This window comes from Penicillium solitum, assembly GCF_028829755.1.
Source record: "Penicillium solitum strain IBT 25940 chromosome Unknown utg000005l_segment0_segment0, whole genome shotgun sequence".
NCBI classification, from domain to species: domain Eukaryota; kingdom Fungi; phylum Ascomycota; class Eurotiomycetes; order Eurotiales; family Aspergillaceae; genus Penicillium; species Penicillium solitum.
The window spans coordinates 712969-735604 of record NW_027072125.1 but is presented as its reverse complement, the minus strand read 5'-3'; the positions used below and the strand labels follow the sequence as shown (position 1 = coordinate 735604).

The window sequence follows — 22636 nt, the reverse complement described above, 5'->3', positions numbered from 1 at the left end:
GAAATGGCGACCAGTCTCAACGTGGAAATCCTTTTCGGAAACTTCCCGAGCTCTATCTCGATGTATCTCTCCCTAAATGGGAAAAGACTACCGAGGAATGGTGTAACATCTACTTTTTCTACAAGATATCGCAATTTGTGAACATTTCGATTTAAATTTACGAGAATAGTCGCCCATGTCTTGCGAGTGGTCTTTTTGGATGTTCTTTTTAGATTTCATATCAGATGTATGTATAACTAGGGACCATAAAACTACTATAAAAACAAAACAAGTAGGAGTACAGGCGTACAGAGACACAATCAGGGTAGAATTTATATCTAACTAGATCTCATGAAATATGTTTCTTAATGAGCTGAATCACTTCCGCATTTTTCTCTAGGTGCACGCCATGATTGGCATTCGCAATAACCTTCAAGTCCGCACCAGGAATCTTCGAAGCAATGGTTTTGGATTGATCCGGCGGGCAAATCCAATCACGATCACCTACAATAACCAAAGTCTTCGCCGTGATTGAATGAAGTTGATCTCTGTAATCGAAATATTTTTCCTGTTCGGAATAGAGATCATCTTTGGATGATTAGCTTGACTTTGTGATAATCGGAATGGCCACTCACTATGGGACTTTGCATAAAACACGGTTTCAATGTTGTGTTTCAAGGCGATATCGGGATCAAAGTGCTCGCTATATAGCGGTGCAGCTGCGTACAGGACGAGTCGGAATTCGAGATCACTTTCGAATCGACCGAATATCTTGTCTTTCAAAAATGTGATGGAAAGGCCTGGGGCTTTAGATGCTCTTTGTTCCAGAGTCTGAATAGCCGTTTCTTCGTCTGTGTTTGGTTAGTATAAATGTCATGTTGATCTTTGAAACGCATGCTGAAAGTTCCAAGAGATCAAATCCAAAATGGCACTTACGGTGATGCGAAGGGGCAGTTCCTCGAAGAATCAAGTGTGAAACTCGAGCTGGATACGTGATTGCATACTGTTGAGCCAAAAACCCACCGAAACTACCACCGCATACAATACAGGGTTGATCGGGTCCAAGGACATGCTGCCGTATTCCCTCAATATCTTCAACTAGTTGATGAAAGGTAAAAGGCTCTGTTCGTGAACTTTGACCATGTCCTCGAAAGTCGAATGAAAGTACTCGATAGGAAGAGGAGAGTGGTGAGTATGCTTTGAAGTCTGATTTGTGGTCTCCTGTTACAGTTGTAAAACAGCTTATCAGCGATCCATAGACATTTAGAGGTGGATGTCATGGAGGCTCACCAAACCCTCGGCCACCGTGCAGGGTGATTATAAGAGGTGCATTCTCAGGTCCGATTAAACGGTATGCTAACTGGGCGCCATTGATAGAGAGAAATTCAACCATATTGTGTTGCTATACAAAGATATTTGAAAAAAGGAGGAAGTCAATTTGGATCGAGATGAATGATCAAACCAGTGGTAAAATGTATGTATTGATCCCAATTCAGGACAAAATACTGCAAGGATAGAATGCACAACTTTCAAAATCTACAAATAAAATCCCAGAAAGAGAAGAAGGTGTCAAACAAGCTCCTCTCGCGATGTCGCGATGTCGGCCCCGCACCGAGAAATGTTTCCATTTGAGGAAGGAAATCCACACTCCCCCTGATGTTGAAAGGGGAGAATCAACGCAACTGTTGTCACAAATGTCGTAATAACCTTATTTGTACTTTTTTCTTTGCTAACTATCGTTCTAGATTGTTAGTTTCTTATAGTTGCTATCTCGCTCATAATTCTTCTCAACATGGACTCTTGCGCATCGGATTTTGTTTGCAATGCCTATCTCAGCCGAAGAGACAGAGGTTCAAAAGCCAACTCCAATTCCTAGAGAGTTGGATAACGCCTCAGATGTACAAGATCGCAAAAATACCCTGACGGATTCATGTCACAGCTTGGAGAGGTCGACAGTCCAAACTGAGAATGCTCAGGAGCCGCAACGTTGGTTCCATTGGCATGAACCGGGTACTTCCAAAGCCGACAAAAAGCTCATATTCAAACTCGACTTTTTTCTTCTCAGCTACAGTTGTCTATGCTTTTTCATCAAGCAGCTGGATGGCAACAATGTGTCCAATGCCTACGTCTCCGGCATGAAAGAAGAGCTTGGGTTCGGACCAGGCAATGAACTGAGCTGGATGAACACATATTTCAGTATTGGCGCAATCCTCGGAGGACCAATTTCCAACCTCGCCTTAACTGTTGTTCGGCCGAGGTTCTTGCTCCCTAGCGTTCTGTTCACCTGGTCGCTCTTCGTACTTTTCATGTACAAGTGCAACCACGCATCTCAGCTCTACGGTCTTCGATTTTGTATTGGGTTTTTTGAGTCCGCCGCATGGCCCGGAATTCAATACGTTCTTGGATGCTGGTATCGCAAATCCGAACTCTCGCGTCGAAGTGGTCTTTTCGTGATGTCCGGGGTCCTGGGACAGATGTTTTCGGGATACTTGCAAGCAGCACTGTTCAAAGACATGGATGGAAAAGGTGGATTATCGGCATGGAGATGGCTCTTCATTTTTGATTTCATCCTCGCTATTCCAGTCGCCATCTACGGTTTTATATTTTACCCCGATACGCCTCAAAACACCACCGCATTCTATCTCTCCGAATGGGAAAGAAACCGGGCACGAGAGAGAATCGACGAAGAAGGGCGCACTCCCATTGGAAAACTGGACACCACTGTTTTCAAACGGGTCCTGCTCTCCTGGCAACTCTATACTTTTTCACTCGCCTACGCCTTCTGGTCTCTCACCTGCGGGTCCTATGTGATGCAGTACTTCGGCATTTGGCTCAAGTCTCTGAAAGTATACTCCGTACCTCAAATCAACAACATTCCCACTTCGATGGGCGCCATCAATTTTACTTTCATGGTCGGAACGGGATATGTCGCCGATAAGCTCGGCCGACGAGGACCCGTCTGTTTCGCAGTCGGATGTCTTCTAACCTTCTGCTATGCTGTCTTCACGGCCTGGCCTGAATCAAGAGGGTTGAAGATGGCCGCGTTCATTATCACGGGGTGTTATGGATGTTATACACCCCTTCTGGCGGGTTGGGTCAACGCGTCATGCGGTGGAGATCAACAGTTACGAGCATTTGTTCTGGCGTTCATGGTCAGTCTTGGATCGGCTGTTGTCATCCCCTTCCAACAGCTGCAATTTCCTAGCGGACAGGCCCCGACATTCACCAAAACACACGGCTGGGTCAGCGGGTTGTGTTTTGTTCTGGCGCTGACTCTATGGACTGGGTTCGGAATCGATATTGTTGAACGGGTTTTTACCCGGAAGCGCAAGGAGCGCCTGCCCAAAGAAACTGATGTTTAGTGTTTGATGCCATAGGAAGTCGGAGAATTTCATCTTGAGCTGTATATAGATCGATAGTTTGACTATAAAGACCATTGTACTTGTTATGCTAGCCTTTCGAACGCCATTATATTCGAGTAGATAGTCCGGTCTATAAGCAAGTTGCTATATATGTCATCATAACTTGGAGTTAGTACCTTTTTTTTAAAGTACTATATGATCCGATGGATCTTTATAACAAAAAAGAGCAGAAAAATCCAAAAAAAGGCCCGGCTGTTGCCCCCAGAATCCCCCGATGGTTGGGTTTTAGCGCCGAAGAACAGTAGGCCTGAGAGCCTCAAACCTTGAAAATCTGGAAATCCCTCTTCCCATCTCAACATCTTGGTTTTCTTCTCTTCTCTTTATTTTCTTGTTTTAAATCTCTTCTCTCTTTAATTACTTTGATAATTTTCATTACTTTCCCCAAACTATCAAAGTCATGGGTCGCCTCCACCAGGCCGATCCCCCTGCGTCATCATCGCACTCCCTCCACTCTCTCGACGACGCGCCGCCTCCATACACAGATGACCCCGAACCCATTCTTGCCCCTGTCCAACATGCCGAACCCATCCAACCTGTCCAACCCCCCACAAGCATCCGACCCCTCCGTCTAATCGACTCAGCCTATGTTCTCCCCGGCGGCAAAGACGTCAAACGCACCGACAAGGTCTCTCACACCCTCGAACCATCGCTCTCAAGCAACTCCGAGGAGCTCTACGATGTAATCCGCCGGCAAATTAAGCTGCCACCACGGCCGCTACTCTACGTCCACGGCACCCACACCGAATCCGGCAATGACAAAAAGAAAGAGAAAAACAACACTCACACAGACTTTAAGTTCAAGCTGGATCTGGCCGAGACCATGCTGACCGGCTGGGAGGGCGTCCCCATGGACGTGAACTGGAGGGAAACAGAAATCCTCACAGATGAGGACCTCAAACCCGCGTATCGGGGAGGAATCCTCCGCTCGCGCACGTACAAGCCGCCCAAGTCGCGTGCTGCAATTAGTCTCACGGGGGATACCGATGCCCTCCTATCCCGCCATGACGCCGACGGGGTGCATAACACCTCTCCGGAAGCGAAGAACTTGAGGATGTGGTGCGAGCGGTTCTGTCGCGACCCCGCTTCGGTGAAATCGTATGCTCTACCCCCCTTACTCGCGCATAAAATACCCTGCTAATCTTGATTATCCACATCCAGATTCACTCTGCACCGCGAACTCGCCGGCTTCGACTCTAACGCCATGCGCAACGTCCTCTCCTCTCACATCCGCGAACTCAACTACCGCGGTTCCATAGGCTTCGACCTATTCGTCGCTCAACGCTCCGTCACAATCTACTCTCCACACTGGATCAACCGGCTCCGCACGAACCGGTACGTCTGGTGGGCTGTTGTCCTTCTCCAGCTCTGGATCATCGCGTGGCCGGTTATCTTCTTCATGGAGAAGAGGTACGAACTCGTCCACACGCGCTGGAATGCGTCGCTTATACCCGAGACTGACTCTGCGCTGGATAAATGCTACGCGTTTGGTCGCGATGAGTCTTCTCTGGCGGAGTACTGGGCTCCGGCTGTTAAGCAGGCGGCGTGGACGCGGCGGCAGGGTGAAGGTGATGTTTTGACGAGGATGGATGCGGATCGTTTGCAGGGGTATAGTACGCAGCAGTTGCTTGGTCTTCGTGGTGCTACTTCGGATACTGAGCTCGAGCGTCGAGGGAGGGTTAATAGTGGTGAGGGTGGGTTTGTTGATAATGTTGTAGGTCTGGTTAGAGGGGTCGCAGAGGCTGGGCAGGATTGGAGGTTTTCTGCGGGATGGGGTGCTAACTGTTAATTTGTGAATCTGTTCTGGTTGGCCTTTGATGCTACAGTGTGGCCGAGAGACTAATCAAGTCGTCTACGTACAGTCCTCCAGCGCTAACGAGATGTCTGTCAGTCCTTTCAAATTTTTCCTTTTTCTCAATAAGATATCCGTTGCGAATTCGATTTACCTACTTCTACCCATGCATATTACCTACATAGGCATCTATGAGTTCGTGAACTTCCCGTCTGGGGCACTTTATCCTACGTAAAGTAGGGTTTATTCCCCAGGTGACACCATTGGGTTCTGTATCCACATAGGTTGGCTCCTATATTAACTGTACACCAGAACCCGTTTGTGGTGGGTTCCTTTCTCATGCCGCCGGCCAGCAACCCAGACCACAACAAACAAGCCATAATGGTGTTCGAGGTATGACCCCATGGATGTAATTTCAGGAGTATTTAGGTAGTTAGTTAGTGCGCGATACATGACTAATAGACAAGCTGACTTATCCAGGATTGTGGAGAATCCTTAGGTTTTTGTCCTGACATTCAACTGAGTTTGTGTTTACTCCTGTCATAAATAGCCAGTTGCCACCTCAGTGCCCCACGACCAACATACCTATCTCCGTCTTTGGTGACATCTGACCACACTAGTGGTGCAGTGAATCACGGCACCGAATCTAGCTAAATCTACACTCGCGCTTATCCATGTTATGTGCGCCCAAGGAGATAGCTGGTAACTAAATACAGCCTGTGTAAACCTTGACAAAAACCAAAATATTGACGTATCTGGATCGGATAACTATGGCCAAATACCCAGGCTCTGGGTTTAATACTCTACATGTATGTGAAATGGGTAGTGAAAAATCTAAAAAATGTTGAAATTCCTAAAAATAAGGTTGGCTCGGGTTTTCTTTCCCAATGTCGAGGTCTAGCTAGATACAAGCACTTATCACGACAAGTTCGATTGCGAATTCAACCACGTTCTTCGCTGCAGGCTCAACAAACTCCTCCTTGTCGTACAGGTCCATATGCGTGCCTTTCGTGAGAATGACTTTTACTGCCTTTCCGTCCAGAATCTTATCGAGCTTCTCCGTATGCCACAGGGACCCAGCGTTCTCACCGGCAAAAAGTAGAGCTGGCGATGTGAGGAACAATCCAGCGAGATGGAATGTATCGGATTTAGGCACCTTAGGGAAGCTTAAGAACAACATCTTGTTCTCTGCGCGGGGGTGCTGCGGTCTTCGTCCAAGATAATAGTCGTGCGCCTCTTTCAGATCATAAGTGTCTTATCGTCCGGTTGGGGAGGCACATACGGCGCGGCCGCACGCTCATATATACTTTTTATTCAGCTACCCAGTCTCATACTAGCTCTACACCTTGTTGCGTGCCTACCACTATGATCTAATAACATACTATAGGAGGCGCATCAAGCAGAAGTGATTCAATCGTGAATCCAATCTCTATGGTGACACCTTCTCATGCATTTCTACACTTTCAGGCTGCGCCCTGCGTAGCCTTTTCAACCAGGAAAACATTCCGTACAATCTTAACCTACGTGCCAATATCTCTAACGAAGGCTGCCAAGATATCACCAGATATATGGCGGGGAGTCAATCGATGAAACAGACTTGGAAGAGAGTCTGAAAGAAAAGAAAGAAAGAGTGAAGAGAAAATTATGCAGAGGTAACGCGTGACACCACAGATGGGAAGATGGAAGAAATGTACCAGCGAAGAAACAAGTGATGATGAATTTGGAGACATTCCCGCATATTCAAAGTCAGGGCATGTTTCAGAACACCCAGCAACACAACTGCAATGCGTCTCCCCAGAAGTTTCTTGAGTTAAGTATGGTATAAGCTCTCGTCAAAATGTGACATTCAACACCGGCATTAGTGAACCCACCATGAAGGCTATAACTAAAATTATGACGCAGTCCTCTCTAAGGAATACTTTCTAATGCCATTCAGCATCAGCAGCTCGGCCGGAATTTCGAAATCTTCTTCCCCCCTTGTGGAACCTACCAGTCGTACTAAGTCAAACAGTGTGGCTAATAGCGGCAAAGCCCCGAATCTGGAGCCACAAGTGCAATCACAGTCAGACCACGGCCCATTTTACTACCTTTATCGACATTGTATTCGTCACCTACTTTCTTCACTCGTAGTGATCGGCCCATTCGTATCACTGTAGGGGCCACTATTATGCTCAGTAGAGCCAAGGACTGGTGGGACTCCCTCAAACAACTTGCAATCGGCATTAGATCATATATCCGGTAACCCGTCAAGTCAAAATAATCGGTGATTAAATCCAGCAATTGATCTACCTACATGCATGCAAGGTGAAACAACAGATACCCTGGATCTAGGTGTATAAAAAGGTATGCGTGGTCTCGAAGATTGATTCTTCAAACAACAAACACTTTCTCTTTCTTTCTACTCATTTCCATTATATACAGCCCAATACTTCCCTGATATGTACTCTCCGAAGGTTGCATTTGTAACCGGTGCAAATGGCATTACTGGCCACGCCATTGTTGAGCATCTGACTCGGAAGCCAGAGAAAGAATGGTACGGCCAGATTTATACTCGTTCGTATTCTTGCGATTTACTAACAAGTCATGGAAAGGTCGAAAATAATCATCACATCACGTCGACCACTTTCAAACTACTGGATCGATCCTCGGGTTCATTTTGTTGCCATTGACTTTCTTGAGCCGGTCGAGAGGATTGCCGAGCAGATGAAAGGCCTCTGCAATGAAGTGACACATGCCTATTTTACCTCATACATCCACAGTGATGATTTCAAGCTTCTCCGTGAAAAAAACGTTCCTTTGTTCAGGAACTTCATTGATTCACTTGATCGCAGTTGCCCGAAATTGCAGCGAGTCTGCCTTCAAACTGGCGGAAAGGTAAGTAGAAAAATCTCAAGTGCCAGGAAACAATTTTCTTAACTCGAACCTAGTACTATGGTGGCCACCTTGGACCCGTCAAGGCGCCGGTTGTAGAGTCCTTGCCGCGATATGATGACGAGGGCTTCAACTTCTACTACGCGCAGGAAGACTACCTCAAGGAGATGCAAGAGAGGCGCCATGCATGGTCATATAACATAATTCGGCCCAATGCCATCATTGGCTTTGCCCCACGTGGTAATTCCTGTCCAGCCTAATTGCTTTGATTGGGGTATTGGTTTGCTGACTGTCATATCTAACAGCAAATGGGATGTCTGAAGCACTAACACTCGCAATATACTTCCTCATTTCCCGTGAACTGAATCAGCCTCCTGAATTTCCAGGTAATGAGTTTCTATGGAATTCAGTAGACGACAACTCGTACGCACCATCTCTGGCAGACTTGTCTATTTGGGCCACTACTCAGGATCACTGCCAAAACGAGGCTTTCAACCACTGCAATGGAGATGTGTTTGTGTGGAAGTACTTTTGGGCTGACATTGGCAAATACTTCGGCCTCGAAGTAAGTGATTGTATCCTGTTCAGTGACAAAACATTTACTAACATTTTTGTAGGTCCCTGAACCTTCCTTTGGTAAGGCAACTGGTCAGGGACAGACTCAGAGTAATGAATTTGATATGGTCGAATGGGCGAAAGACAAGCGGCCGGTATGGGAGGCTGTTGTTGAGAAATATGGCGGAAAAGTTGAAGTTTTTGATTGGGCAACTTGGGGGTTCTTCAATTGGGCCACGGGTAGGTCCTGGATATCGATTTCTTCGATGAACAAGGTGAGAAAACACGGTTGGTACCGTACCGATGACACCTTTGATACATGGATTCGAACTTTCCGCTCCTTTGAAAACGCCGGGGCTCTCCCTAATCATTCGGCCATTGTGAATTTCAGGGTCAGCGATTGAACTACAGACACAGAATAGAAATCAAATCTCCAACATTCCTCCGCTTACGGTGTCCATATTGTACATGGTTCTGGCAAGCTGGCTGAACGAGGGCGCACAAACGAGCTGCCGAAATACGGATATATAAAAGGCGAAATTGAGCGAGGTAGAAACGATAGTGACTCAAAAGGTGGCAAGCTACCAGCGGTGTATACCGCCCGGTTCTGGATCATCTAGAGACAAGTTCTCTCCTGCGCCAGCTAGCGATAGCTCAGACTAGTAGTTGCCCTTCCATGACTTTAACAACAGATCCACCCAAAACGATAGAGCACACTTCATGCGTAGCTTTATCAACCTTGACCATTGTCTTCAAGCTGCTCCGCCTGCCCATATCAACACCTTGTTCGAGATTGAACTTGACAGTTGACATTGAAGACACTCCTTTGTCCGGCGAATCGTTTGCGATATCCATTTGCGTCATCTTGATGGCGAGATATCCAGATAGCGTCGAAGCTGCACTGCCAGTGGCAGGATCTTCAAGTGTTCCGACGATCATTCGCGTGCTGAGAGAGACTGTTCCGTCGGGTAGGGTGCCATTTTTGACATAAAAGTATGTTCCCAAGAGTGTACCCTCCGAGTACCAAGGGCTGTCCAATCCAGAAATAGGCCCATGGAAACATGAATTGACTGCCGAAAGTGTCTCCAGGGACGAGAGCTCGATTAAGACGAATGTCATTCCCTTGACAATGGAGACGAACGATGGCGATCCAATGATGTTCTCTAACACAAGGCTAGGGAAGCCAGCATTGTGGACCTCTGAATGATTCAAACATTTGTCATGAATGTGCAGATCGTGAGGTACTTCCACAAAAGCTTCATCGGCGGCAGAGTCGTATTGAAAAGGGATTTCACCCGCTTTCGTGAGGATTTTACCTGCATCGCTCGTTGCATCTCTTCCCAACAGATACGCGGTTCCAACCGTCGGGTGCCCAGCAAAAGGCAGTTCTCTATCCGTCATGAATATGTCAATTGGACATTTGATTCCGTTGTTGTCGTTGTTCTCCTGCTCGTGCAGAATGACGGTCTCTGAGAGATTGAACTCCTGGGCGATGCTTTGTTTCTGCTCCTGGGTGAGAGTGTGTTGTCGCGGAACCTTGACGATGGCAAGGGGATTGCCAGAATAACGTTGCTGGGTGAAAACATCAACGGTAACATAAGAAAGGCGAACTTGAGTCGGCTGCATGATGGGAATGTTCAAAGTGCAAGCTCTGAAAGCTAAGTGAATGAGAAAATAGAATAAGAAAAAGTATCTGGATTATAACTTGGATGTGGGCTCTATTGGTTCTTTGGCTCACTTCATGACGAGTCATGCAGAATATAAAATCATCAATCATATGTACCACCCACCTTCGCATGACTTAAGTTTGCATCGCATGCTCGGCTAGACGCGGCCTTGAATGCTCTACCTATAAGCACGTGCCGGGATCTGACACGATCGGCGGCTAGCTTATTCATTTCGCTTCGTAAATCTCCGCGGATCTCTTATCATATCGCTTGCCATTCATGGATTCCAACATTATTAATCACATCTGCCACCTCAAAATAATGGATACTCGGCTAGAACGGCTTGGATGCTCGGCCGACGACGAGCACGCATCGGCATTGGACAAGATTGGCCGGCTGGCTTGATCGGCCCACTTTTCTAAAATCACTCTGACGAAGTATACGAAATCAGCTTTTCATATAATCTAAGCGCATCGCTCAACGTTCTCTAATATCTCTATTAACGCACTATGTCTACCAAGAAAGAAATTGTCACGTCTGAAGCACCTGCACCTGTGGTGGCTTATTCGCAAGGTCTTATTGTACAGGACAAGTTTGTCTACACCTCAGGGCAGATTGCCATTGACCCCAGCACCGGGAAGCTTATCAATGGCTCACTTCAAGACCGCGTGGTATGTGAAATACGAGACTGGGATCAGATCGGCCGTACTGATATTTCTTATAGAATTTGATCTTGCAGAATATTTCAACCATTCTGAAGAAGGGAGGTTCAGACCTTACCAAGGTTTTCAAGGTCAATATTTTCCTTGTTAACCCGGTAGACTTCGCCCCGATGAATCAAGTCTACGAGACCTTTTTCTCCAAACCGTTCCCGGTGCGTTCCTCTATAGACTCTCTGGGGTCACTTTATTGATTCAGTATAGGCTCGCACTTGCGTGTTCGTTAAAGCTTTGCCGTTGGGTACAGACGTCGAGATTGAGTGTTCAGCGGAAATCTAGGTTCATGCAGCTTGTGTTAATGTTGAGGAATATCTAAGCAAAATACGAAACACTCGAGCTTTAGGGGATCTCGCTTTCTTCGGTAGATAAACAATCTCGTTTCTAGGATTGATGGGGCATCTTGCCAGGCCATGTCCCGCCAAGCGCGGACAAAAAGGAAAAGCTGTTAAACAGGCGACACGTATGCCTGTGATCAAACAATCCTTTCCCGGTCGATTGATTAAATTGCACTAAAAGATGCTGTTGTCGTTCATCTCGCCAGTATTGACAGTTAGTCTAGTGCACAAGTTAACGAACCACCTTCAAGCTACGATGATTACTAATATCGATACTGACATAGTAACAAACAATAGTTCATGAGACAAAGCACTATCCTACTGACTGCCTGCGGAAGGCAGTGGTGAACGTAGCTTCTTATAAATCTTCGACGAACGAAACAAAATGTCATTCCTGAAGTGGGCGCTCTTTTTGGCTTTACTTTACAGGCAATCTCTAGGTGTTGCGAAGATCCACCAGATTAACGAGTAAATCCAGCACATTACGACACCCACACTCTCCATATCAAAGAGCCAAACTATCGAAACCGTTGAAGTTCAATTTCGGATAAAGGTTCTCCCCGTATTCGTATTAGAATTGCCGAAACGGATAAAGTCCTATGATTTCGACGTGAACTACAGAAGTAGGTTTCAAGAATACGGTGGATCTCCATGTGGATCTTTGATAAACCGGCCGGGGGTGTCGGGGGCATATTTTTGATTTGTCAGCTCTTACTAGTTACTGAATTCTCAATTTCAGAACTAGTTGGTTGACTAGTTAGTCAAAGAATTTGACATAGAGTCCGACTGTACAGTAGTCACTTGACATACCATTCAAATTACCATAAAACACCCCTCAATCATTGCTGTCACTTGATCCGTTACTTTTAGGAGTTTTGAAGCACATTAGCTTAATTCGTTTCTAGATATAGCACTAACAGTACATTCTTGTACTCTGGACGAGGACAGTAAAATACACTTATCATCACCAATTTGGCTATCTAGGAAGTTGCCATACCTTAGAACTGCGGTGTCCGTAATTCTATGATTTTGCTTTCAAGCTTTTTGCTACCGAAGATGGAGCTTTTTCGAAAATTTATCCAGTCCATCAAAAGACCTCTTCACTCTGATAACCTCACACCTACCATGAACTTTACACCTACAATTGATATAGGAGCCAGAACCTTAGGATGTATCACAAGTTGCCAGAAAAGAACGGGATGTTTCAGATTTTTCATGTCCACGGGTAGTTTGAATGCCTACATATGCGCTGTGCATTCAATCTCTACGTCTGTCCCAAGAGGCAAAGCCTTTACTGCCACACATGTTCTCGCCTAAGAGATCCAAATTCAGTCAGCAGTCTACCTTCATTAAGTAGAAGATGAGCAAGAGAAACTCGTGATAACCTACAGGCACGTAGTCCCGGAAGAACTCGAGGTATGCTTTATTCATCGCCGCGAAATCATCCATGGAGGTGAGGTAGACGTGTGATCTGATAACGTTCTGGATAGATGTTCCAGCAGCTTCAAGGACAGCGGAAACATTTCGAAGTGATTGGCGCTATGTGACAGAATACAAATCAGCCTATTGCACGGGCTCTGATGGATGGCCAAACAGTAGGCGCCAAGGACCGCTCGAGTTGATCGTAGGTGTGTATAGTCACGCGGGAAGTGTATCATTACCGTCCGGTCTCCAACATCGCCTTCTACCAGTTTCTCGCTCACTGGATCCATGCCGATATTGCCAGAGCAAAAGACCAATCCACCATGTTTCACCGCTGCGGAATACGGGGATGGTTTGAGAGGAAGAGGGGACTTATCAGTCACGACCACTTCTTTCTTGTCGCTGTTCATACTGAAGTAAGAGATAAATACTCGATTGGTAGGATTGAGAAATGGATAGAGAATATAGTTGGTTTCCAGAATCAAATGTGCCCTTCTTTTCGTGCTTTATATTTATATATTCCCTATGTGCTCAAATTAAGAATGATAGATCCCCGAAAGAATGCATGCCGATTCAAGCCGAGCCGATGTCGGTTCTAAACAATAGAAGTTCTGTTGGAAGCTTTTACCGCTTCAAAAGCCAGAAATGTGGATGAAATGTCTCCGTGCTGATAAATCCAAGCATCAGCCGACTCTAACCGATGGAGGTGATGGGAGGATTACTAAGTACCAGGTAGTCCGCATCCATGGATCTGTGCATGAATCCATGGAATGTCTTTGCCATCATTGGTTCAGGATCTGGAATGCGATTTCTAAATTGACGTGGAATAATCAAGCCTACTCCCTCCTATCGTTGTTTATTCGAGTCCTGCTGCGTTCACTTAAGTCTGGTATTTCTTCCACATGGAAAATCTCCATGCGTTTTCACCAATTCACTCCCAAAACTTTCTTTCCCTCAGGTCGCTCGGCAACCAATATCTACAACTTAGTCTTGCACCATGACGTTCACATCAATTCCCACGAAGCAAAAGGGTGTCGTGGTTGAAAAGACGGGCGGCCCCGAAGTCCTCGAGTACAAGACCGATCTTTCTGTCCCCATCCCAGGTGAGGGTCAAATACTGGTAAAGAACCACCTAGCCAGTATCAACTACATTGACACCTATTACCGGACCGGACTCTACTCTTCCCCCAAGCCAGAAATCCTTGGCCAGGAGGGTATAGGCACCATCGTCAGCCTTGGCCCAGGGCAAAACCCTTACAATTTCGCCGTGGGAGAACGAGTCATCTGGCTTCATCGGGGTAGTTACTGCGAGTACAGTGCTGTGTCGGCAGAAAAGGCCGTCAAGGTTCCAGATGGAGTGTCCGAGGAGGACGCACTTGCAGCATTCCTCAGCGGATTAACCTCGCTGACTCTCATGAAAGAAGCATACCCCGTGCAAAGAGGTAACTGGGTGCTCATCCATGCGGCTGCTGGTGGGGCTGGGTTCCTCATGACTCAAATCTTGAAGAACATCGGCGCCAAAGTGATTGGGACGGCCGGTGGGCCGGAAAAGGTAAACTTGGTAAAAGACCTTGGAGTGGATTTTGTGATCGATTACAAAGGAGAGGAGGGTAAGGACTGGGTGAAAAAGGCAAAGCAAATCACGGATGGCGAGGGTGTCGATGTGGTATATGATTCCGTCGGCCAAGATACTTGGGAGGGCAGTTTGGAGGCCGTCAAGAGGAAGGGAACCGTCGTGTGGTTTGGATATGCCAGCGGACCTGTTCCTCCGTTCTCTATTCAGTAAGTTCTCATGGACAAGCTATGTCAACTCGCCCGATTAACGATGTCACCGCCCTAGGCGTTTGGCCGAGAAGAACGTCAAGATTGCTCGAGCACAGCTTTTTGGTTATATTGTGACCAGGGAAGAGTTTGATTACTACACGAGCGAGCTTTTCAGGCTACTAAAGACCGGTCAACTCAAGACAAAGATCCACAAGACATATGCTCTAAAAGATGTGGCACAGGCACACATGGTAGGTGCCCTCTATTAATTTGAACTTCGTCGACAAGAACGCGCTCTTTCTATAAGTCCAAGAAAACTGACGAGTCTGACATGAGCAGGATATTGAAAGTCGGAGGACGACAGGGAAGCTCCTTCTAAAGCCATGAGAACCCGTCTTTCATTCTTAGATATAGAAAAATCTGCTAAAAAAAAGTCGAACGCTATCTTTGACTGCGCTGAAGGGCATTATGACTGCAATCTTTGACCTCATCTTTTTACCCGAGTACAGCTCGAGGATTTTCTGTCCAGTCTCTACTTAGTTTTGAATCCACGCATCTATTCTTTCTCGTCGTTTTAGTTGCGAAATAGGTCTAGTATGCCAATCGAACTGTACCTGGCAATGGGTGGTGTTTGGGAATATTAGAAGAAGAGTTTTATAAGGCTAGAAAAAGAAGAAGAGTGATGGATTCTGATAATATATCACAAGCAGAATGATGTCTAAATTCATCTGGACTCTTACAAAACCTCATTGTGAACAACTTTCCATTTCAGTTGGTATCCATGTCCTTCGCTGAATTCGTTCATCAACTAGTAACAAGAGAACAGACGAGGCGGAAATAGCCTCATCTGATTTCTCGTATCATATCTGAACATTGAACAGCGCCTGATATCTTTCAATCTTTCACTAGAAGGGCACCCTGACAGTGGTGCGGAACTAGAGAAAAGAGTCAGTCAGAGCAAGATAATATACCAGAGAAGGCCAAATAGGACAAACAGATGCGTTGTCAAATATGAAAACCAACTTGTGGGATTGTATACTTACAGGCAAGATCTCAGTCTAGCGGATTTGTTTCAGTCGGCATTCCGAGATGTCCAATGTTGCTGGGGGGATAGTTTTATCCCACATACCCTTTCCAAGTCCCAAACTCCGCTCTCGGCGTACACATCGCCCTCCACTATTTTGCGCACATCATCAATACTTTCTGCCACAACTATAAGCATGCTGCCGGTCATTTGTGGGCCCTGCCCTTCGGCGGCATCGTGGGTGTCAAATTTGGCGCCACCAACAACAATAGTACCCACGTCGATCAAAGGTTGAACTTTTTAAATTTATATGTGATACGTGTTTCAGTCAATTAGAAAAGTCAGGGAGAAATTGGTAGCAGGGATAACGGGAGATTAAAGACTAATATGCCTTTCTAGCAAGGAAGGCCCTTTTCCCGCATCATACATTAATATCTTCGTAAGAGGTCCTTCTCCGAAATCGGATGAGGCTAGATTCTGTATTATATGTCCAGCAGGGTTGAGCCCAACAAGGAAAATCGCCAATACTAGATATCCACGCAGTAGAGAAATGGACATTTTGAGCGAAAGACTAACGGAGTAGATGCATAATTTTTGGGAATATCAGTTATGGGGTGTAGAAACTTGCATGGCGAGAGTGGAGTCCATCTTACCTACAGTAGGAAAAACCCAGGTGTACGAAGTATTCTACCCGCAACAAATGGATCGACCGAAAGTAACCGCTGGCATCTCCACCTGGAGTATCAACAAATGACGCAAGTAGGGCGTGCGAAACCTTGAAAGTCGGCCAAGAGAACTTGAACTCTAGACTCCACAAATATATATCCGCTAAACTACACCCCTAAAATTGGAAGCTAAGCTTGCCTGTATCAATTTCTAGTGGATGTGATCCTACGTATCAGTCATCCACGATTCAGGATCGACGGAACTTGGTGAATATTCTTTGTAGGTCATGAAATTTTGGATCGCTTACCAGGTTGTAACAAGGCAGGCGCGCGAAGACGTTCCGAGGTTGGAATTTACTGTGGCATTTGTAAAATACTTGTGTTTCAAAACCAGTATATGATAGTAAACTTGTTGAATGAAGGCCATCGAAACGAGGCTGGTGGACGAACCGCGTCTTCGGTTGATCCCACGGTCGCAATGGCATGTTTCGCGAGGTTTAAACTTCCCCGTGCTGGCCGACACCTATTAAACACAGTTCTCTTTTCCCATCCACTCCATACACTCTTATACAATTCTGGGTCTTTGCCTATGATTTGGCATTGCATCCCGTCAAGGTCACAGCAGGCTTGACTTGCAATCCAATAATAGTTAGGTAAGTGTTGAGTGAAACACAAGTATGTCACTACAATGGCTTCAAAGACTACGACAAAGGGTACCATTTTCGTGCTGAGTCCAGGTCTCACTGCCAACACAATGATGACACCAGAGAAGGCCCTCAGGGTCATACTTTTGTTTGATTGCATGAAGACGTGGGTAGTTGGACCCCCAGAAAGACCACTGCCAGTTTGGCTCGTACGAATTTGCCTATTCAAATGAGTAAGCCACTGGATTGAGATAGAAGAGCAGAACAGCAGAAACGAAAGTTCTCACCTCGTTGAAATAAGCACCAGTATCTGGTGCCAATTTTCGTAATGCATATCCTCGCTTAAACGTCATGTCATGGATGGCCTGTTCCCTCAGATCATGGGGAAGTGTATCATCCCATGTTTGAGTTGTGATAATATGAACGCTCGAATCGCGCCAGGCGGGATTCAAAGCATTGTCAACAGGAATTTCGCTGGCTGTCATGGTGCCGGAAACAGATGGATCGGATACTCCTCTCTGAATTCATGTCAGCTCACTTGAAAAGTGCAACGGGATCTCAGTAGATACTGTACATACCCCTGAAAGTGCGTCTGGGGCCATGATTGCGTCAAGAGTCCTTGCAAGCAATTGGGTGTCTTTCATTGCTCGCCTTGGGATAAAACGTGATGACCGAGTGCTGTGCACTTTTCCTGTGCCCCCGTACAGCGGTATATCCTTCACAAGATCATACCAAGACGGCGCCCACTGTTCGGTGAACTGGGAACTGGCTGTCGCGTTTGCTTCCTTCAGGATCTTTCGCATAGGCCTCAAAAGGGTGTCTGATGTCTTGTTTCCTGTGTTATACTGTAGCAAGGCAACAGTAAATGACATTGGCGAGCTAGACATGGTGTAATACCCATAAACCCCAGACTTCTGCAACTGGGGGAACTCGCCATGCATCCGTGCAACAAGGCTGTACCACTCCTTGGAAGATATGTTGTTTCTGGCTGACACTTGGATTCCCATCAGCATGGTTGATGGCATCTTATATGCCTTGACCGTGACACTTATGATGATGCCAAAGGTGCCTCCACCCCCACCACGAATTGCCCAAAAGAGATCTTCATTTTGGCAATGACTCGCCGTTAAGACCTCACCACTCGGTGTGACAATTACTGCTTCGATAATGTTATCGGCTCCCATACCGTACAACCCAGTCGCAAGACCATGGCCACCACCGGTAGCCCAACCAACAACTCCAACGTCCTATGAAGATCAATAAAAAGCCAGTCGACGCAGGATTTGAAGAACATAGTTCCACTTACATTGTTTTGTCCGCCAACAGCAATAGCATTATGTTTTGCCATGGCTGCAAACAACTCGCCGTCTTGCACACCCGCACCCAAAGTAGCTGCCATGCCTGTATTGTTGCCAGAGCAGGTCTGTGGCGTATAGCTTTCATGATACTGGATATCTTTAATGTTATGTGTCCAGATTCTGCGGCCGTTAACCCTTTTCCACTTGAAAGACACAGAGATACATACGAAAGACTTCCAGGGTTGATACTATATTAAGAAATTCATGAGCTGCTGCCAGTGAGTTCAAAAAGTGATTGCAAGGGAACACTAACCTTCTCTCGCCGCTGTGTCCTGTGTTCTTGATGTTGAGCCGCAAATTGTACTTTTTGGCGAAAGAAACAGCAGCTTGGACGTCTTCGGCACCTGTTGCGTTGATCACGTATGGAGGGTAGCTCCCTAGCGAACATCCCTGCTTCCCCGCTTCCGAGTTACCAGAGAGGCTGGTGCCATTGGGGAAGATTGGAGCACATGCATTGTCCAAAGAAGGATCACCAACGCTCGTCGGGTTTGCCGAATGGAACGGCCAAGTTGTCCAGTTAGACCGGACAAATTGACAGGTCTCAAGGTTGAAAGTAGGCTCGGAACGGTAGCAAACGGAAGCCACGGGCGTCGTTTTTATCAGACGACCTGAGATTGTGTCGTTGAGCAAAGACCATTCTGTAGTTGCAGGCCAACATGGCATGGAAGGGTCCTATATTAGGTGAGCATAAGTATTAGGACAGAACTTAGCATACAGGAGTCACCAACACATTTGCAATCCGCTGTGGCAGCAATGCCACGTGTCGCGAGATATGCCGAAACCAAAAAATGAAGTCGCATAGCGGAAGAGGTGAGAATCAGAAATGGTATGCCCCAAGAGTGAGGATAGACGCGCAGCTTTAAATAGTTTATTCTCTCGCTGAGTTCGCAACTAAAGAGAACTGAGTCTCCACTCTCATGAAGGGACCATTGCCACTTGAAGCAAGTTTATTGTTCCACGAACTTGACATCGAATCAAAATATCATATCGTATTCGTCGATTCTAATTTGGGTCTTGATACAAGAGCTTCATATCTTTTCATGGGTCTGCTTTACTTTGGTGGATACCAGCCAAGAGCAATAAATGATGCAAAATTGTGCCTCAATCCATCCCGATATAGTAGTTCTGTCGTATTCGTGACAGCCAAGTCCGGAAGAGGTATCTTGGCGATCAGTACGTCCAGATCATGAATTTGGGCGATAATATGGTTTTCGTACATCCTTACCATATCCACAGTCCATACACTCAATTCAGTAATTATTGTTAACGGCGTTGAATTCGGCCTTCGGCTCGAGCCTTTCAGAGCTGTCCCGGCCAGGGAGATGGGTGAATATCACCCCGTATTGGCTGATCCTACCGGACAAGCCTGTGTACCTTTCTGCTATCTTATCAAAACTAACCGTTCGACTTTCATGTAATCACTCAGCTACGCTTCTCTTTTCGTGCTTGTTTCGTTTCAGGGCCACAGCGTGCGACAGCGCGCGTCACCAGTAAAATACAATACAGCCCTACATGGATTAACAGGGGAAGTGCTAAAATTAGATTAACGTGTCTCCACTTAGGGTCCGGGAATTAAATCGTAAGAGTTTAGAGTTAAAACTGATTTCGAATTCCACTGTACAGTAGTATGTATTCGAAATCAGATTTACCTCTACACTCTTCGACTTTTGTTCCCAAACACTAGTTTGCAACGTGCTAGTCCAGATATGGTATGTCGGTCGATCCCCTTGTTCCTAATGTAGAGCAGAACCTATATTTTACATGACGCCGGTGAGACCTTATCCGTTGTAAATTACAGGAAACTGCTATACATACGATACTCTACCCTCTTTTTGTCCCTTCAACAAGAGCCTTCTTCCCGTGAATGACTCTTGCGCAACACCCTACATTAGACCTACAAATATGGCCCCGTCACTTACCCCCTTAAAGCTGCATCTTATCCATCATCTGATAGAGCCAGTCACCAACCCCTGCTGAAGAAACTGAAGAGGCTGAGTGCAGCTAGTTCATGTTTGGCGCGGATGGTAGACACAGCTGTGCTAAGAGAAGGGAGAGGAATTCTGGGAATAGCCGTTCGTTTAAGCTCCCTATCCCCGACTATTTCCCAAGGTCACACTGCATCACCCTTGTTCCGACGACAATGTCACCCAAACGCATATCAGCCCGGCTCGGAACGCCGCCTCCAATCCCGACTATCAACCCCGCAAATTCTCGTTACATCATGCACTTAGGGTCGAGGGATTTATCTCCTGTCCATTTGTCCATTTGATCCACATGCTCTACCTCGATCCCCTTTTGTTATACATGCAGGCAATGTTTGACAGACTGAGCGTTCTTCGGATGGAGTTTGATGGGGTATCTAAACCTTGAATTATTAGTTTTAACAATCAATAACTTCTTCTACTTTTACCCCTCGTAGTACTTCACTACAACAGGTTATGAAGCCCTCTCTCTACCCCTGATCCATCGTTTACATACCTAATTTCATCAATATTCATCATTTTCCATCAAGAATACTTCTTTTTAGTACTAGATCTTGCTCTCACTTCTCACTTCTTACTTCTTTCTTTCTTCCATCATGGCGACTTCAGAGTCGCAGGCACAACTGCCGCCAGATGACAACAAATGGTATGATGAAGAAGATGTTCTTGTATCTGACCAATCTCTTGATCTCCCAGACGTTGGGACCTTCAATCTGTATAAGATGACCCCACCTCTCAAAGAAAGAGAGGGTCTCTTTGTTCTATTGTTAAATCACTTGTTCAAACCGACACGTTCTCCCCATCTATATTTGAATCCCCTTGTTCTTCAAGTTTCTATATATATCCATTGCTTTGTCTGTTTCATCTTAACATAGACCGGATGCAAGCACTGACTCGGTCAAGGACCTGGCTGCTCTTACATGGCCCTTTGTCCAGAACTATATAATATCTACTTGGTCCAGCATCTAGCTAAGCCAGTCAAGTTCAATTCTCTCGAATCACAAGATCAGAACCCCTCCAGAACTTCTGAATCCACATCTGTTACTTTCATTCGAAAATTTCCACGCGATGTCTGAATCTACACCTTCCCCCATGAAGCAGAAAATCAAAAGTTTGTTAGGTATTGGTAACACTGACGGTGAAGATGATCCCAAAGAACCTCCCTCTACTCCCAAGAACCCAAAACGGAAACGTGTAAGTAGCGGCGATCAACGCATAGCTAAAAAACTCGCCCTCGCTCAAGAGAGGTATCCCAATCCAGGCACCCTCGACTTACCTGAGAGTCCCAGGAATCCGCGGATGTTCGCGAGTAATGCTTTGGCGTTCGTAAATCCAGACAAAATCCACATATTAGGGGGAACACCTGCAAGGGAAACAGTCAACCATTATCAAGCGACAGAGACTCAATTCGAAGACTGGATGGCCAACACCAACCCAACTGGTCCTGCATGTCCAGTGGTCCAGTCCACGCTAACCCTTGACGATTTAATCAAAGGTAATCCCCCGAGGAAGCCTGAATTTGATGTATGGGAAGTCGACTTCGTTGCCCCACCGGCTGAAATCAGGGGGACTCTAAAATCGGCAGGCCTCCCACATGATACGAGAGCGAAGAACTACCGCTATTCAAAAATGAACAGCAGTGAGACTGGGAGGAAGGTGTCCAGTTACGAGCATTATATTTTACAGGGTGCTATCATTGTTAAAGCGGTTTACAGAAAGAAACGGGGACCCCAATGGAATGACATTGCTCTAGCTTTATACAAACATGAGGCCGCGATTGACACTCTTCGGTATGTTTACTACACGACAGTTGAGAATAAGGAGACACAACCCTTGGTGGGGAAGGTGCTTTACAACAATCTTCCCGGTCCTGGTAGTGGACCCGAAGCAACATTTCGAATTTGGCGCATGCATACTCCGGAGTTCCAGCAAATCTTAGGAACAAAGCTGGGGAGGGCGACATCTCGTCTTGTTCTAGCCGCTTGGCCCAGAGGTACTCATCAGATCCCTAGAATCAATACTTGGTTTTTGTCAGGTAGCCTACATATGCGGTTTGATATTGAGCCGATTGCCCGAGCCAGTCCCCATCCCTCTCAGCCCTCTCATCCTTCTTCTCCTACTACTCCCACCCCTAGTTCTCGTCGTCCTCGTCGTTCGGGTTCAGGGGCAGCTTGATTTGCTTTCCTGAGTTTTTGTCGGATATCCGAGTATATAGGTCATGCTGATGAACTCCCTAATGGCTGATTTGCAGATTTATAGATTGATTTACGTAGCGTTGCGGTGGACAGAAGTTGGCTTTGTCTATCGAGCTTATGTAGTTGATGTTTTGGTCACAACGATATTTGGACTTTTATATAACAAAAGATGGTATCAATATGTTTCGCGCACAATCCTTTACACAACATGTGTCTGTAAACTATAAATTCGCGGAGCCACTCGT

At 46.2% G+C, this 22636-nt stretch overlaps 12 protein-coding genes across 12 annotated transcripts; 7 read left to right on the top strand and 5 right to left on the bottom strand.

Moving 5' to 3' along the window:
* Nucleotides 1–328: 328 nt before the first annotated feature.
* N7455_007880 (alpha/beta fold hydrolase) lies at nucleotides 329–1372 on the bottom strand (the record flags this gene model as incomplete). Its single annotated transcript, XM_040961008.2, has 4 exons — nucleotides 329–567; nucleotides 615–830; nucleotides 916–1200; nucleotides 1270–1372. 4 exons carry the CDS (start codon nucleotides 1370–1372, stop codon nucleotides 329–331), a joined length of 843 nt encoding a protein of 280 aa, XP_040808542.2.
* A 430-nt stretch (nucleotides 1373–1802) lies between these two features.
* N7455_007879 (uncharacterized protein) lies at nucleotides 1803–3341 on the top strand (the record flags this gene model as incomplete). Its single annotated transcript, XM_040961060.2, has 1 exon — nucleotides 1803–3341. One exon carries the CDS (start codon nucleotides 1803–1805, stop codon nucleotides 3339–3341), a length of 1539 nt encoding a protein of 512 aa, XP_040808538.2.
* Nucleotides 3342–3798: 457 nt separating this feature from the next.
* On the top strand, nucleotides 3799–5187 carry N7455_007878 (uncharacterized protein; the record flags this gene model as incomplete). Its single annotated transcript, XM_040961001.2, has 2 exons — nucleotides 3799–4496; nucleotides 4560–5187. 2 exons carry the CDS (start codon nucleotides 3799–3801, stop codon nucleotides 5185–5187), a joined length of 1326 nt encoding a protein of 441 aa, XP_040808530.2.
* A 904-nt stretch (nucleotides 5188–6091) lies between these two features.
* On the bottom strand, nucleotides 6092–6370 carry N7455_007877 (uncharacterized protein; the record flags this gene model as incomplete). The annotated part of the gene is made up of 1 exon (XM_040961028.2): nucleotides 6092–6370. One exon carries the CDS (start codon nucleotides 6368–6370, stop codon nucleotides 6092–6094), a length of 279 nt encoding a protein of 92 aa, XP_040808511.2.
* Nucleotides 6371–7628: 1258 nt separating this feature from the next.
* On the top strand, nucleotides 7629–9020 carry N7455_007876 (SDR family oxidoreductase; the record flags this gene model as incomplete). Its single annotated transcript, XM_040961003.2, has 5 exons — nucleotides 7629–7723; nucleotides 7782–8064; nucleotides 8118–8301; nucleotides 8367–8626; nucleotides 8679–9020. The coding sequence occupies 5 exons, from the start codon at nucleotides 7629–7631 to the stop codon at nucleotides 9018–9020; spliced, it is 1164 nt and encodes a 387-aa protein (XP_040808544.2).
* A 250-nt stretch (nucleotides 9021–9270) lies between these two features.
* N7455_007875 (PhzF family phenazine biosynthesis protein) lies at nucleotides 9271–10242 on the bottom strand (the record flags this gene model as incomplete). The annotated part of the gene is made up of 1 exon (XM_040961058.2): nucleotides 9271–10242. The coding sequence occupies one exon, from the start codon at nucleotides 10240–10242 to the stop codon at nucleotides 9271–9273; it is 972 nt and encodes a 323-aa protein (XP_040808527.1).
* Nucleotides 10243–10792: 550 nt separating this feature from the next.
* N7455_007874 (uncharacterized protein) lies at nucleotides 10793–11281 on the top strand (the record flags this gene model as incomplete). The annotated part of the gene is made up of 3 exons (XM_040961033.1): nucleotides 10793–10954; nucleotides 11008–11157; nucleotides 11207–11281. The coding sequence occupies 3 exons, from the start codon at nucleotides 10793–10795 to the stop codon at nucleotides 11279–11281; spliced, it is 387 nt and encodes a 128-aa protein (XP_040808518.1).
* Nucleotides 11282–12575: 1294 nt separating this feature from the next.
* Nucleotides 12576–13169, bottom strand: N7455_007873 (uncharacterized protein; the record flags this gene model as incomplete). Its single annotated transcript, XM_065605752.1, has 3 exons — nucleotides 12576–12650; nucleotides 12727–12876; nucleotides 12948–13169. The coding sequence occupies 3 exons, from the start codon at nucleotides 13167–13169 to the stop codon at nucleotides 12576–12578; spliced, it is 447 nt and encodes a 148-aa protein (XP_065460701.1).
* A 587-nt stretch (nucleotides 13170–13756) lies between these two features.
* Nucleotides 13757–14910, top strand: N7455_007872 (quinone oxidoreductase family protein; the record flags this gene model as incomplete). The annotated part of the gene is made up of 3 exons (XM_065605751.1): nucleotides 13757–14541; nucleotides 14600–14774; nucleotides 14863–14910. The coding sequence occupies 3 exons, from the start codon at nucleotides 13757–13759 to the stop codon at nucleotides 14908–14910; spliced, it is 1008 nt and encodes a 335-aa protein (XP_065460700.1).
* A 1996-nt stretch (nucleotides 14911–16906) lies between these two features.
* On the bottom strand, nucleotides 16907–19014 carry N7455_007871 (FAD-dependent oxidoreductase; the record flags this gene model as incomplete). The annotated part of the gene is made up of 6 exons (XM_065605750.1): nucleotides 16907–17077; nucleotides 17144–17374; nucleotides 17435–18103; nucleotides 18163–18349; nucleotides 18468–18886; nucleotides 18943–19014. 6 exons carry the CDS (start codon nucleotides 19012–19014, stop codon nucleotides 16907–16909), a joined length of 1749 nt encoding a protein of 582 aa, XP_065460699.1.
* Nucleotides 19015–20792: 1778 nt separating this feature from the next.
* N7455_007870 (uncharacterized protein) lies at nucleotides 20793–21165 on the top strand (the record flags this gene model as incomplete). The annotated part of the gene is made up of 2 exons (XM_065605749.1): nucleotides 20793–20962; nucleotides 21072–21165. 2 exons carry the CDS (start codon nucleotides 20793–20795, stop codon nucleotides 21163–21165), a joined length of 264 nt encoding a protein of 87 aa, XP_065460698.1.
* Nucleotides 21166–21264: 99 nt separating this feature from the next.
* On the top strand, nucleotides 21265–22371 carry N7455_007869 (uncharacterized protein; the record flags this gene model as incomplete). The annotated part of the gene is made up of 1 exon (XM_040961019.2): nucleotides 21265–22371. One exon carries the CDS (start codon nucleotides 21265–21267, stop codon nucleotides 22369–22371), a length of 1107 nt encoding a protein of 368 aa, XP_040808549.2.
* Between the last annotated feature and the right edge of the window lie 265 nt (nucleotides 22372–22636).